The sequence below is a fragment of the Papilio polytes genome, unplaced genomic scaffold (genome assembly GCF_000836215.1).
Source record: "Papilio polytes unplaced genomic scaffold, Ppol_1.0 DF824047.1, whole genome shotgun sequence".
NCBI classification, from domain to species: Eukaryota; Metazoa; Arthropoda; class Insecta; order Lepidoptera; family Papilionidae; genus Papilio; species Papilio polytes.
Window position 1 is genome coordinate 3,937,723 of NW_013525157.1, and position 15,976 is coordinate 3,953,698.

Genomic DNA, 15,976 nt, shown 5'->3' on the forward strand with positions numbered 1-15,976 from the left:
AAGTATATAACGCATCTTCATAAGCAATGCTGTATGTTTTCTCGGCACATAATATCGGTTTTATTGTTATGTAAAACCGTCATATTATGAAAGTATTATAGAAATAGTAGTTATTGGTATTAGTAAGACTCGTGACTTGCATGTGAGTGTTGGCATTTGTTAGTTAGCATGGTAATTATAGCCGGCAACTGTATTTTTAATTTTTGTACTAGCGTCCTGTTATACTCAATGACCGTCTTCCTGGTACGGCGACCAAGGGTATGTTAATAGTGTTCGTATGTTTATAAATTTTTGTATCAAAGAATAGAGTAATCAGAGAATAGGAGAAATGATTGAATTAGCATTACTGCAATTTTTTTTCGTTGCATGTAGGTGATTGTAGGCGTGTGTACAAATAAATTACCAAAAGTTTTTTAGTAGCACTGGTAGTTTTAAATGAAAACAAATCTTTGTCAATGAATAGAAGATAAACTTTGAAGTTAAAAATAAACTGATAACCTTAGCCCAATAGCCGTGGGCTTCCAACGAATTATTAACAAAAAAGAAAGCATATCGTCGTCCCTCTCATTGTCTCTAAAAATTGAGATAAAAATGTGAGATGCTGGCCTATCTAGGTGTGAGCACTGAACTGGCACTGAACAGATATATTTTCGTTTCTTTGATTTATTTATTCATTATGATTGTCACAAAATTAATAAACATATATCATAAACAAAAAAAGATTGCCAAACTTAATTTAATTGTACGCTTTTTTGCTTCAATTTATATGTTTTTTTTTGCGTTGTCATTTACAAGACTTCTGATCGAGTTCAGATACTGTCCATCTCATTATTTATTCCGTTTTTATTTAATAATATTTGGATAAAAAGTCCTTGACATTAAATCAAATTTAATTTCATAATCTAAATTGTTCGTTTATAGCTAATATGTGCTTATTTAAAATGGTGAAAACAGTTTTTGTTTCTTCGCTAAAGATTACAAAATAACACTTTATAAAAGTGGCTACTTTTGGACGCTAGAGGGCTTAATATTTTTCCTTGATTTGAAATAATACACGTGATTTTATATGCTTTTATTTTTAACAGGTCGTTGTATTACATACCGCCCCAAAAAGGTCTACGCCAACAATGGAGGAAGACAAAATTGTATTTAAGGTAAGTGCACTTTATATATTCAATATTATAACATGCCGGAAATTAAACAATATATTACTCTTTATTTATTTATTCATTGTCCTTTTTATTCCAGTTTCTGGACCTCTTTCTGGGTTCAGGCCTCCTCCAACCTTTATCGTAATAGTTACCCTATAACTCATTAATTAAAAAAAATTAATCAATGAAAAAGTAGAACATGAGAAAATATCAACATCGATGTCAGTTCATCCGCATTTAATTTCCTCTCGTAAATCAATCTTGATGAAAGAACATCGGAATATAATTACATTTTGTACAATAGTTTGATAATTCTTATTCAAATTCAAACTTAGTTGATTACTTTATGGAGTCCGTTGCATTATTCTAATTATAGTGTTCGCCCGCGACGTCGTCGGCGTGGAATTTAAAAAAAAAAAAGAGTAGCCTATGTGTTCTTCCAGTATATCCTCTACATCTATACCAAATTTCATTGAAATCCGTTTAGCCGTTTAGGCTACAAACTCTAACAAACATCCATTCATCTAAACTGTCGCATTTATAATATTAGTATCATAACTATAACTACACTAATTAAGGAGATAACTTGAAAGTTACTTAAAGTTGAACGTGCAACAATAAAGAGCGTTAGGTCAAAAATGTCCGGGTGCGTCGCATTGAACTAGTGACACAAATTCGTCATAGTGTCGCCGCTCGCAATTACTTAAATGCTTTTGTCATACGCAATCGTAATACGATTACTCATTGACATTCATATTCATGGCATTGGTATAAAATAACAATATTATCTTGGTATCTGAATATAGCGCAATAAAAGCCATAAGTAAACTTGCAAATTTTTCTACGTAACTGACGCAGTTCTTAACATGATCTCTCTTTTTCATAAACAGATAAAATGATAGAATATACAAAGACGGTAATCATTTTGCACCAATTGCCAAGAATAAAGTAATAATTACAGCCAATAAACATAAACATACAGATGGTGATGATGATGATGAAACAAAACGACTAGACGCAGATATAAGCCGGTAAAAGTAAGAATTTGGAGGTAAATAATAATTACGACATGCCAGGAGACATTGATTTGCCACTCCGTGGTAAGAGCGCAAACTTCCTGCTGGTTATCCTTGCTTTAATTTAAAGTGAAACAACTACGCAAATATACTAAGAATTCTCTTGATGATGGTGACTCAGTGCGCCTTGTGACAATTTATAGGGAAGTTGGGCGTGAAAGCATTTAAATTCAATAGTTTTGTGTGAAATTATGTGACTTTTATTTGTGTTTAACAAATAAAAGGGAATTATAAAGCAATAACAATGCAACAATAACATTCGTCAAGTATACTAAGTTAAGATATTCGTGGAATGAGAAAGAATAATGTGCTAAAATAGTACCCGTTCATGTTTCTATTTTTATTTATTTTATATGATAGCATCCATGTACCCGAGGAACATTCTTACCAACTCTGGGGACTTACATCAACCGGTTTCAAAGTCGTTGCCTCCAGATAGTCTTAAAATAATAATAACTAGATAATATAATAATTAATCTGTGATCTAAACCTTTGTAGCTACCGTTTTGTAATGTACATAAATTTTCAGAATTACTGATTGTTACTTGATTTTGGATATTAACAGATAGTTTCAATCTTCAGATTTTCGTAATCTATAACAAGATATATTGTTACAATGCAAGGCTCATTGCTGCAACTACGTACTTTAGGTACAATCAGAAGGTTTGCGTAAACACCGGACGCTGGGTGACAAAGGTCCCGTAATTAACATTTCAATTATATTTTTTCAACAAAAAACCCTATGATTTCATACACAAAACACAGGATAATATAATTTTTACTCAAAAAAAAAACACTTAAAACCATGTAATAATTTGATTCTAAGTTATAATTTACAACAATTTTTAAATTGTTAATGCAATGACGTAACTTGCGTGTCCTTTTAAAGCGGAGTTTATTAAATTCCATAAGTTGCCACCTTCTGCTAAAGTCGTGTCGTGACTCTACGACATTCTTAAAGCCCAAGCACTTGTCTTCCATCGTGGGTTTCAAGTACAAAAACATATTGTCATCCCTGTCACTCCTTTTGGAAAGACAGAGATAACAACAATTTTTGTAGCTTATGGCAGTGGTTACTTGTGGTTACTAGAAGGTCTTTTGTTTTGATTTGAAGCCTATCATTTACGATTTCATTAGCCACTGTAACATGTTTTCAAAATATTTCCTAATACTAGGTGCAATGCAACGTTCTCTTAAGTAATTGTGATAATCTAAATTTCCTAACCAAAAACAACCTTTATCCATGCGATGGTACTAACACTTAGAAGTTACAAAAGTGTAGGAGCCTTTTTCTTATTACTATAAATTACATAGGTGACCTTCCATAATTACATCTCCAATTTTATTGCTAAGCCACTTCATATAATTATCATTAATTTATAGATTCCTCAAAAAGTTTCCATGTATTCAAGAATTACGAAATTAGATTTTTTATGTTACTTTGCTCTATTTACTTTTCCACCGACTTTCCCTGAAAATCTTATGGCATTGAAGATGTTAACATAGAACTGATTATTAAATAATACATAATATTATAACGATGATTGATTAATAAATTGATCAGTTCCACTATCCTCATTTGGTATAAATTTATCTTCAGATAAAAGTAAGACTATCGTTAACTATCTACAATCTTAAAGCAAATTCGCCAAGGACTAATGCAACGATTGCAGATACAGGGTGATTTTTCTCACATTGTTAGTGTTGTTAAAGATATGAGAACAGATTTGTCCCCGATTGTTTTTATCGAATACAAATGAACATTGTAACATTACTGTGTAGTGTTCTGATAGTAATATGGCATCACCTTGAAATGCTCGGAGAGGATCACAGTTGAGAGAGAAATCCGAACGGGTTCGATGTCAGGGCACTCGCAATGGGTCAAGGCCGGGCTAACGTATCAGTTTTTTTTGATCGAAAGTTATAACTCCACTGGGAGATATGTAGTGTCATTTATATTTATTACAAACATAACTAGTTAATGTTCTAAAAAATCCAGGGTAATTTATAACTGTGTTCTTGTCGTTTTTAATGTGGTTTCTCTACGTTATAAGATATGGACGCTGGGTGATTATCTTAAAAGCAAATAACAACTACCTATCTATGAATATTTTTATTAATTGAATAATAATAATAAAAATCCACTTCAGAATTTTGTAGTATTATGGATAACACGATTCGGTTTTTACGCTTCGAGGTAAAATACTGTTAATATTTTTTATCAAACAATAATATTTTTATGTTCTTATTCAAGTTTGTTTAAATCGTAAACCGACTTATGTGCACATTCAAGGCCGATTGTGCATCGCGTACTTGTGCGGGAATATCGGCTTTGAATTTTACTTTCCATTTCGAAGCGAAGATGACACGATAATTGTTACCGTCAACAAAATACGATGAGAGTGATATTGCACATTGCGTTGTATTTGTCACTAATATGCTAATACATGAATGCGACATTGTATTGCTTATAGAATGTTTTCTATTAAATACTATAAAAAAACATTTTTTTAACTCGTTATTATCTTGAAGTTGGTGTCAGTCAAGGTAGATTCGTTACTTAAACGTTACTATACGTTTAGTTGTCAATAGTTATGGTAAAAATGTAGAAAGCTTTACGTAGAAATGTCACTGCCTATCTCGACTGACGCCGATATGAAAGTAATAATAATTGTACAATATAGACATTACAACTACAATAAGGGAGGTTTACGTATTCAAGGAATTATTTCGTTATTATTATTTTTGGAGAATATTTTGTTTTTAGTGTATTTCGTCTGGAAGTTGAATTTGTTTTTTTATTCAAAGTTTAAATAACATTTTTCAATGGATGGTTTATTTTGGATAATTATCTTTTACTTTATGTTGACTATATCAAAATGTTATCAAAATTTTAATGTATTTTATTTAAAGTTATAGACTTACTTCTACATGAGTAGTTAAGCAACGTGTTTAAGTTAGAAAGATAATTTATGAAGAACCTATGAAGCGTGATTTCGTGTTTGTGGAATGTTTTATTTATACCGGATGATTTAGTTTATTTATACCGGACGCGGATGCGGAATATACGTTTGTCAGTGATACTATAATTGGTGAAAGAATGAATTTCATTAGATACTTTTTTTAAGTCACGACATATAGTTATCATTACGAACATTTGAACATTGACATAAAAATGTTAAGTACCTGGATATTTTTTTTTGGAAAATACAACCTTTACGCAAAGTCGGTGGCGACAGCTAGTTAAATAAATATGTTGAAGGCGAGAGTGAATGACACTTTCTAGGTTAATGTCGCTATCCTTATCACCAATGAACATCAAGTGGCACCTTGGCTGAGCGCTGTCGTAACCTCAAACACTAAAAAGTTCACAAAAAATAATGTTATGTTTTATTATAATTTTTATAAAAAACAAAATCAACGAACCGAAAGTTCGTAAGGTCATCACTAGTATTGTATCCCTACTTATGAGTAGTTTTACTAGTAAAGAAGATTGCCAAAAAAATGTCAAAGGACACTGTAAATAAAAAAAGAAAACTTGAAAAATATATTCCTGATTGAAAGTAAATTGTTGTTTTCCTTATTACTTTCCAACAAAGTATTTTTTTTTGTAAAAAGGAAGAAAAGCACTAACTTGAAATTTCTGTTACCGTGCATTCCCATTGTTAAAAAAAACTCGTACTTGCAAGCAAGGTCATACAGTTTTATAATTAGTTGTATAGCATGCCGATAGTTATGGCATCGCATACCTGAGCGCATGTCAATCTGATCTGCGAGAACATGTCATGTCACTGTGCAATTTTGTATGTGTTCAAATAAAGTGTATCATTATGCATACCTATTAATTGCCTGTCAAGTATATTAGTCTATTGTATTCTAATTTATTTAGCCCGGTTAAGTCACGAAGGCTGGGCGCGTCACGTTTACAGACATTGTTAATGACGGATTAATATTTTATATAAATAAAAAACCGCTTCCTTAATAATCAATAACGATTTTACGTTGCAAAGATGACAATTTAGTAACCACGAAAAGGATGTAGCTGTGCCTTACGAACATTACTCAATATTTTAAATATTTTCTGTTATTCCTGGTAAACTAAAGGTTGGGTTAAATTGGATTTTTCAACTTTATTGTTTTTAACTAAAAAGTAAGAAGATATTTGTATACAGATAATTTTAATTAAGGTAATCATAAAATTTAATTTTCCATAACTGTTTTGATATAGGTTTTTTTTTTATTCCAAATATTGTAGTTTCTCGACAAAAATAAATCCTTCTTTTTTTCCTTAGTTATGAACAAAACAATCAATAACTAGTCACGTATTACGTCACGCATCATTACGCTGTCATAACAAAACTTTAATAATTGAACGCTACACCGCGCTTCTTTTGATTTACTTTTTGTGTCGGCTTCCCCACGACCGGCTGCCTCACGACCCTGACATTTGATTTTTATGAGAACTCCGATGTGCTAACCAATTGCCCTTTCCTTTGTTCAATTTTTAATATTAGTTTTGGCGTGGCTAATATTGTTGAAGTCTCGTGTGAATTTTAATAAACGACACATAAAAAAAACTAAAATATTTAAAGAATCTATTTACCAGATTTAAACCGGATTGTAATCTTGTGAATTCATTTTATAGTCAATGCATTAATTCGTTCAAAAATACATTGATTTAATATATTATAAATATCGTTTTTAAACTATAATTCGTATTGTTTTATCATTAAAAGCATTTAAATGTATGGTTTTATTAAATTTCGTAATGATGTCTCCCTCGACGACGACTTATCAGTATGACCCAATTATAAAAGACAAAATTATCAGTTGACAGAAGTTGTATAAAACTTCCAATAGGATGTGTTGGGTAAGAATATTTTAATTGCTTTGGCGAAAAAAGTTATCGCAATTTTGTGATTCGGCTTAGAAACAGATCAAAACTTTGTCTATTCCATTTATTTATAATACAAATGTAACTAGTCTCTGTAATTGGATATGTTTTTGAGGTTAAAAACTATATTTCTACACCAAATGATGTTTTGTTTCTTTTGTTTTTGTTTACACGATAGAGCATTGAAATAAGTGACATCATAGTTGTGGCTAGCTTTTATTAAAACGTTCAAACTACAAACCTCTTCCTGAAACAAATTGACAGATAACAAATCAAATTAAAACACCACAAGTTGTTTATCGAGCCGGTTACACTTTCTATGTTTTGCTTTAATAATATCTTCACAGATAAGGTAACGACAACTTACGTATAAATTCCTGTTTAATCATTTGATCAACATAAAAAGTTACTGTCTCTATGGTTAACTAGATCGCCATTTTTTATTTTTTTTTATTCTATAATGTAAAATGATTTATTTGAACTTGAACGCATAAAATCTATGATTTATAAAATCATTTTAAAGTCAATTCTAAAAATTATTGTACCATAAATATTTGAAATACAATAAAAAGAGTTGTTTTGCGTTCTGTAGCAATTACGCATTAATTTAGGTCTTTGTAAATATGACCTGCGTAATGATAACCTCAAAATATCTAGCTACTCGACATATGTTATCTTTCGTGACAAGGTAATAGCGCTGTATTTTTAATCACGATATTTTTAAAGTATTTTTTAACATTTTAAAGTAAGAATTAATCTTGATTAAATTTAATGACCTCCAATTCATTGGAATGTAGTTATTATTTATAGCGAACGATATAAAAAAATCAAAATCACAAATCGAAGTGTGTACATTTTTGTTTTATCTGTGATATTAAATTGTCTGAACAGAAAAGAACTTCCAGAAATTCTAAAACATGGAAAAATAGATATTATATGGGTTTTTTTATGCTCATTTTCTTATATTTTAGATAGTTACACTATTTAGAGCATTTCAACATACAATGACAAAACTTAGTGTGCTTTACCGTTTAGGTACAGATTTCGTTTTTTATTTACAATCATGAATGTGGACATGCTCATGTAGCTGTCAAGGTTGAATTATTTATTAACTGTATGACATATTTTTCTTATTAATTTTTTTTTTAAATACGTGGTAGGCTTGTATGAATTTTAAAGCATCGGTAGGTACAGTTTGTACTTTGTAGTTTCGTTCAAGAAATGTTTTTTTTTTGTCTCCCTTATTTCGGCGATTCCTAAAACATTTACTCTAATAGAATTGATATTTGGTTTATTTGCTTTCTCGTTTAAGACAAATTGTAGAATTAAAATTTCTTAAATGCTAAATTTACTTACCAGAAAAGTGCAATACAATTTATCGTGTAAGGCTTGTGGTATTGCCATCCTTAATCGATTGGTAAATTTTACCAAATCGGGAAAAACTGGACATAATATTTAATCTATTGCTTTTTGTTTCCGAGCGTAATGATTTAACACAACTCAAGCTAGTATCTCAAAAAGGCAGAAATTACGAACTTGCGTGGTTCTCGAACACATCTCGCCTTTTAAGAATTCATACATTTATGCACATAAGCAACCTTTAAGCATATTGATATGCATGTTTCCTGAGTATCTGTAGAAGGTATTAATTTGTTCCCGATTTGAAACGGTAAACATTCTGCGACATTCATGCTCAGTGGACCGCTGCATTACCACACTAACTCGAGTTACTGTGGGAAAATAAGCTAAACCCTTTGAAGAAGTTACGATAAGAGGTTTCATCAGAACTTGGTCGTAATGTCGTTGCGTACATAATATAAAATTTAATTAAAGATATAAAACGCAAGTATTTCTATTGCTGAAGTGTTCACATGCAGTAAAATTATCTTTAGAAAAAGGGTCGATATTTTAGCATAACGCCGTATGGTTCTAGGGGTATGCTAACTTTTTGTAGTCAAATGATTTTCATTGGGATTTCGACTAATGACCTAGTATTGTATTATTTAACACTAGCTGTCGCCCACAACTCCATGGGAGCGGAATCTAAAAAACATTATTAGTCGCCTATGTCTTCCAGGTTATGTTTTACATCGAAAATGTAACAAATAGCTGTTCTAGAGATACCTTAGTAACACCTCCATCTATCCATCTAAACTTATACATTTATAATATTAGTAAGATAAGAAGTGACAATGTAAAGTGGATCCGAAACTAGTACTAACTTTTCTAAGTTAAAAAGTGCAAGTGCGTGGTTTCGACTTGTATTCGTAGTGATGGGCACGCGTACTCATTGCGTAACTGTTGCCAAACCCTCGTTGCACAACTTACGGTCAAATGGTATTCATGTCCGCGGATCATTTGATTCGCATCATACAGCGTAATCCGTGATATAAAGGAAATTTGTTGTGTCTAGTTACGTTGACCGCATATGAAACAAACCGCAGAACAAGCGAGATATTTTACCAGGAAGTGATTTAAATGCCACCACAATAAGCTTGCGCACCATAAAATGTACATCACTATTATTGTCACGAAACTAACTCGAGTTATGTAATAAACAAATTCGCTGTCTATCTAATGTCTGAAGACTACAAATAAAAACAATTGCGAATCATAATTACGTTTAATTTTATAGATTCTGTTAACATCTATCGACCGAGTGATTTAAAACTTTAAAATATTACAATTATAGAAATAAGTAGAAATAATTTTATTAAAGAACAAGAGATTAACAATTATACCAACTAAAAGATAATTACAAATTGTGGTTAATATTCGATTAATCGTGATACCCAAAATTCCTTAGAATTTTGCGTTTAACCTTCTTGGATTAAATGTTATTTTACACAAATCATAGGATGTACATGTGTTTGTTGGTTGTGTTGTGTTTGAATAACAGCAGGTCAATTTTAAATATTGTTTGACGTACAAAAATCGCTTAAGTTGATTAATTAAGTTATCAAAATAATCAAATGTAACATGAGATTATAACAGGTAGTCTTACATATTGTGTTGAGCTGTCATATAATTTGAACGATACAAATTGTTTTTATAGCTATAAATTACACGTGTAACAAACTGTACCGACTACCAAGAGCGTACTATGATATTATAAATCATAGCTTCGGACACGAAACGTAACTCATCTAAGGGGCATTTATCCGGCTCTTGCGTGCACCTCGTTATTATAGTTTCACACAGGGGCAGTAAAGTTAGAACAGTTAGACAAAGCAGTACTCCTATTATTTGAACACACACCAAGACAAAACAATGCTGTTTTTACAGTCGGTGTACTGGAACGTCTACTGCTCTATCTCAGTTTTAGTGTTAAACAGCATTACGCTGTAAGATGTAATACCTCGTTTTAGTGTCAACGACCTCGTTATCGGACGATCTGTTCTATCGTCTAGTCTGCCTGATATCACCTTACCTGTATGGCGATTGCGCAGCTTAAAGAAGCGATTTAGGTCTTTACGAAGCTACTGCCCTTTACCATTACCGCATTTGTACGATGAATTTCTCACGTCGACTGACTAGATAGGCATCTGATAGGAATCACCGTCTGTTTGTAGTGCAGTAATTAGGTCTTATACAGTCTATTTAGGCTTATCAGTATGTTACATCAAAAAACTAACCTTAAAAATATTAATTAGGACCTGAAGTACGTTAAGTATCTAGACTTACTTTATTCTAACTAGCTGTTCCCATGCGACTTCATCGTATAAAATTATAAAAAAAACATTTTATTGTTTACATTTGTCAAATTATCAATTACAAAAGTCAAAATAATTCGAGATGATGTCAAATCATGGCAACTTTGCTTCCTTGATGTTGACAACAACTTATGGTCTCTTTCCCACATTAGGGTTTTTATCCAAAATATTTACCTCTAAGTATAACGGCGTGAAAATATATAGCCTAAAGCGTGACGTAAGTGTAGGTCTTTTTATTAAAAAAGGAGATATTTGAAAATATGCTGTGATTGCTGACATCTTAGGTAACAAAGAAGTGTGTGTTTACGCTTTATTATATTAGTAAGATTAAGTGTCACTGCCATGGATACGGTACCGTAAATAAGGAATGCAAAAAAAATACACGTTTGTAAAATAAAATAGGCTTAAATAAATCCTCACAACGACCTTCAGTACTATTTTAATGTAATTAAATGCAAAATCAATGTACATATTTTTCCTGTAGCAATTTATAATTAGTATTAATAACGTGCAAAAATGCCATCGATGAAGTATATTTCCGTTGTAAAATGTTTATAGCATAACGTAGATAAGGAAGCAAATAATTTAAATATCAAAGTCCAATTGCGAATGTTATTTTAACAAACACAATAATCGATTTTATCTATATAGTAATAGCCTATATTTTTGATTTTTTTAATTAGTACTGGTATAGTAAAGTGTCTAATGTTGGCATTACAAGAAATATTAAAACACATTTTAACAAGCCATTGTCGTATCCATAAAACAAGCGAAGTGCGAGATATTGCAGTCGTGTGACATCATCCGACATCACGCCCCATTTGCTGCGCTATCGAGGAAACGCTCTGCCTGACCTCTGTTAGAATTTTCCTCTCCAATAGATACAATGATGTTGTTACTACGCTATTACCAACACTTTAGTTCCTCTGTTGTCTTGTAAAATATTTATAATTTTTTTAATCTTTGAATTACATAATAAACCTAAACATGTTGATGTGGATGGCTACAAAGGAAGAGGAAGACCGAAGAAAGTATGGATGGATTTTGGGAAAGAGGATATGCTTAAGAAATGAGTGGATTCAGAATTTTAGATAAGTTTTTAGCTAATAACGTTATTAATAAAATAAAGTAGTGAATGCTTGTAACTTTTGTCTACGGTAATAATTTATTTGCCATTGCAAATATTTACTCATGCCTCATTGTAAAATGTCAAGTCTCGTGGAGGTCTGAATGGTTCTCATCGGGTAAAGTTCAATCAGTCATGCTGACCGATGTTACATAAGTTACAAGTATTGTACTAAGTTATGTTAAGTTAGATTAGATTGTTGTGTGAGAAAGCTTTGTGTTGTAAGATGCTGTAATGATTCAAGATATACTCAAACAATATCTGCTAATGATGTGTATGTACTCGATGTTCTTTATATTTGCAGTGACTAAGGAAATTTTATTAGTAGTAAGTAATTATATAAAAATGAATAAATAGAACCAAGAACGAAGGAGGATATCCTGGCTAAAATCATATACGTGAAGTTCGGATAGACGACCCATCTGCTATTTAAGGTCGCAGTTTCAAGAGTGCAGATAGTCTTGATAATCGTCGATCGTCTAAAGAAGATGGCACTTTACTGCGCGGTTCACACTAGGCCAGTACAGTTTGTCAGTAGAGCTCGATAGCTGGACTGACAATAAACTGGCACAGTGTTAACGCTATCTGGCGCCAGTGAGTCCATACAATCTATGACTGATCGTCGCAATTGTCTAACTGTACTGGCCAAGTGTGAACCGGGTATAAGGCGAAGAATAGAATAGGCTAAGTGCAATATAATTAAATGTGTTATCAAGTTTGATATATTATTATTTAATACAACTTATACTTTTAATATGATAAGATGTAATGAGCATGTTGTCCGGCAACCGGCAACTGAAAGCGTTACTAATTGCTGCTGGCGTCATCGTGCCTGAATTCCGTGTCCGTTCCTACATAGACGCTCTTAACATCACGAACATTAATGTTGTAATTATTTATTACATTCTGAACAAACACGTTATAATATTAATATCCTTCTTCATTTCTATAAAGTCTTATGTTAGTTTAACCAAATTTTACTTTTTTTTGCGTTACATGAAACTATAAAGACTCTATTTTATTTTTTACATTTTCGTATTTTCAATTGTAAATGTCAAAATGCAAATACACAAATCACAATAAGGAAACATTGCTTTCTTGATATTGGCAGTTTGTAGTTTATGGTCCCTTTCCCACAAGTTTAATAGCGTGAAAATGGATAGCCTAAAGCGTGTCGTAAGTGTAGGGCTTTTAATAAAGAAAGAATTATTTAAAAATATACTGTGATTGCTGACATCCTACGCCACGAAGTAGTGTGTGTTTACGCTTTATTGTCTTAGTATAGATCATTAAACAATAAGTACAACATAGAGTTTGCTTTTTCATAACTCGTGTATTTCGCTACGTCAGAAACACGTGTAATATGCATTATCTTAATGATACAAGCAGAATTGTCTGGGTCACCGCAATATCGCGGAAGACTATCTAAGTTGTTAGTTGCTAAGAGCGTGCGCACACCTGAAACTAAACTATCGCACAATTGTTTAGTCTCGCTTTAATTCCGATGAGCTTATGTGCGCACACTACATACATTTTAGTAATGCAATTAAACAGTTGAATGGGCTGCGAAGCAATCGACAATCGCACAACAGTGCGATAGTTTAGTTAAGGGTGTGCGCCCGCTCTATGGTAGATATTGGACTTAGGAACTAAGTAATAATGTTGTCAAACCTTAATTATAAAAAGAAACTGTTACCTTTTTAACACTTTTTTAAATATTCAACATTCCTCGAAAGTTACCTAATTTGTGAACATTTATATAAATGCATTTGTATGTATGCTGACGCCCTTGCATCGAAGTCATGACATTTGTGCTCACAGGCCTAAAGCTGCGCGAAGTATTGTGACCTTATTAACCGGCAAATCGTGAAATGTCTATGTAAAACATTTTTATAATAACCTACTATTGGGTTTATTCGATCGTGGATATTTCAAGAGCACATCAGGTTCTCGATTACAATATTTATTGAAATTGCAATAAAATTGTTCATTGATCGAAGCTATTCTTAACTAAGGGCAATATTTTTTTACTCGTATGATTTAGTATCCTTTCCATAGTTATCTACTGTAATCTGATAGCCTAGTACGCACCATGCTATATTATACTAATCTCATAGAATACTGAGTACTTTAGTAGCGTAAGTTACTTTTATTTAAATGACTAGTGTTGGCTATGCAACAATCCTTTTTATATTTTTTTTTAATCCTTTTTTTAAAATAAATTTTATTTTTTTATTTATTCTTTTGTAAATATTTGAAGCATTATTGTTCGAGCAGATGTCACATGCGATGCTAGGCTGAAATGTGTATATTTTTGTTTAATTTGTAAAATTTATTAAAAGTTGTTTTTAGTTTATTTCTTATTATTTTACTCGCGCGTACCTTCTCTTACAAGATCGTCTTTTTCAACTAGCTTTCGCCCGCGACGCCGTCCACGTGGTATTAAAAAAAAACGAAACCGAGTATGCCTCGAGCGAGCCTATGTATTCTTCCAGACTATCCTCTACTTATCTACATATATACCGTTCATCGAAATCCTTTCAGTCGTTTAGTCTACAAACTCTAACAAACATCTATCCATCCATCTATGTAAATGGTAGTTTGAAATATGAAGTATGATTTTCTTACTTTCTCGACTAAATGTTTGTCATTCAGACACGTTTAGTTCCTTAATGACTTACTATTCGCCTAAATTACAAGTCCAGCATAAACTAAGCATATCGGATGAACCAATTTCGATGTTATTCTTATTTGTATTTTTCCGGAACAAACCAACAATCAAATCTTCTTTCTATATTAGTGGTTAGTAGTAATATAGATACTAGTAATGTCAGATGTCAACACAAACTGCGTGGCAACTTGTACTGATAAAGGAACTGGATGAGCAAATATTGTAATGCAAGTGGTCTATAGCTTTATCTTATCGAAATGGCACATGATTGTTTTAATTTGATATCGCTCGGTCTGCCGAGTTGCGGAAAATTACGAAGATCCCGATAACGATAGAACAAACAAAATTGTAACTGCAGAACTATCACGCACCGAGCACGACATCGCCACGATGGTATTATGTTTTGATAATCTATGAAGGCTCAGATTACGAAAGATTTAACGCGAAAATTATCACTATTTATCATTGAACTCAAAGCGAAGATATAAAAAATATATGTCCTTGTTTTTCGGCAGTATTTTTAAAAATCAAGTAACCAGATTGCAATACTAACAATACAGGTTTAGCTTGGATAAAACATTCTAATACTATTCTATACTAAACGAAAGTTTCTGAATCAGGATTGTTTATTTTAATTATTATAATTGTTCGACAGTTAATCTTACTTCCTGCTATATTATTTTTTAATGTTATAAATGCGAATGTTTTGATGGATGGATGTTTGTAAGAGTTTGTAACCTAAACGGCTGCACGGATCTCTATAAAATTTGGCATAGATGTAGAGGATATTCTGGAAGAACATATAAGCTTTTATGTTCTTATAACACTTTTGCTTTTTTTAATACCACGGACGGAGTCGCGTCGAAAGCTAGTTAACGATAAGGTACAAAAGACTTTGTCGTTTATTGTTTGTTGAACAGTTAAATGTGCGTTATCAGGGAACACTGCACTTGCACGATATTTGACAATGTAATGTGCAAATGTTTGATAAGATATGTAATGCATCAAGGATTTTTACGCAGTTTTGTCTACATAAGAGATTAATGTTGAAGGTTATTTTTCATGTGTGATAAATATTTACCAGGAAATTTACTTGTATTGCAAGTGAGATTAAACAGTGCAAAGCAAATTTAATCCTTTGGACAGAATTAAGTACTTTTGTAGTATTGCAGGAAACAATAAACTCGCAATATTTTATTGAGCAATATGCATAACTTGTAATTTCTAACTAAGAAATTTAATTAACATTTTTTAATATCGGGAACAACAAAGCATTGTTCCAAAATTAGTACAAAATAGACGCAATGTAGTTACTTAGATAAAATATCATATCTTTGTTTAGATA

At 31.9% G+C, this 15,976-nt stretch overlaps 1 protein-coding gene across 1 annotated transcript in view; it reads left to right on the plus strand.

Annotated features, from left to right (window-relative positions):
* The window catches only part of LOC106100395, a 55,944-nt gene that overhangs the window by 6,957 nt on the left and 33,011 nt on the right, over positions 1–15,976 (plus strand). The window contains exon 2 of the mRNA XM_013279227.1: positions 1,086–1,154. Within this exon, the coding sequence (XP_013134681.1) occupies positions 1,128–1,154 (27 nt within the window). The 5' untranslated portion in view covers positions 1,086–1,127. The remainder of the gene's footprint in view (positions 1–1,085; positions 1,155–15,976) is intronic.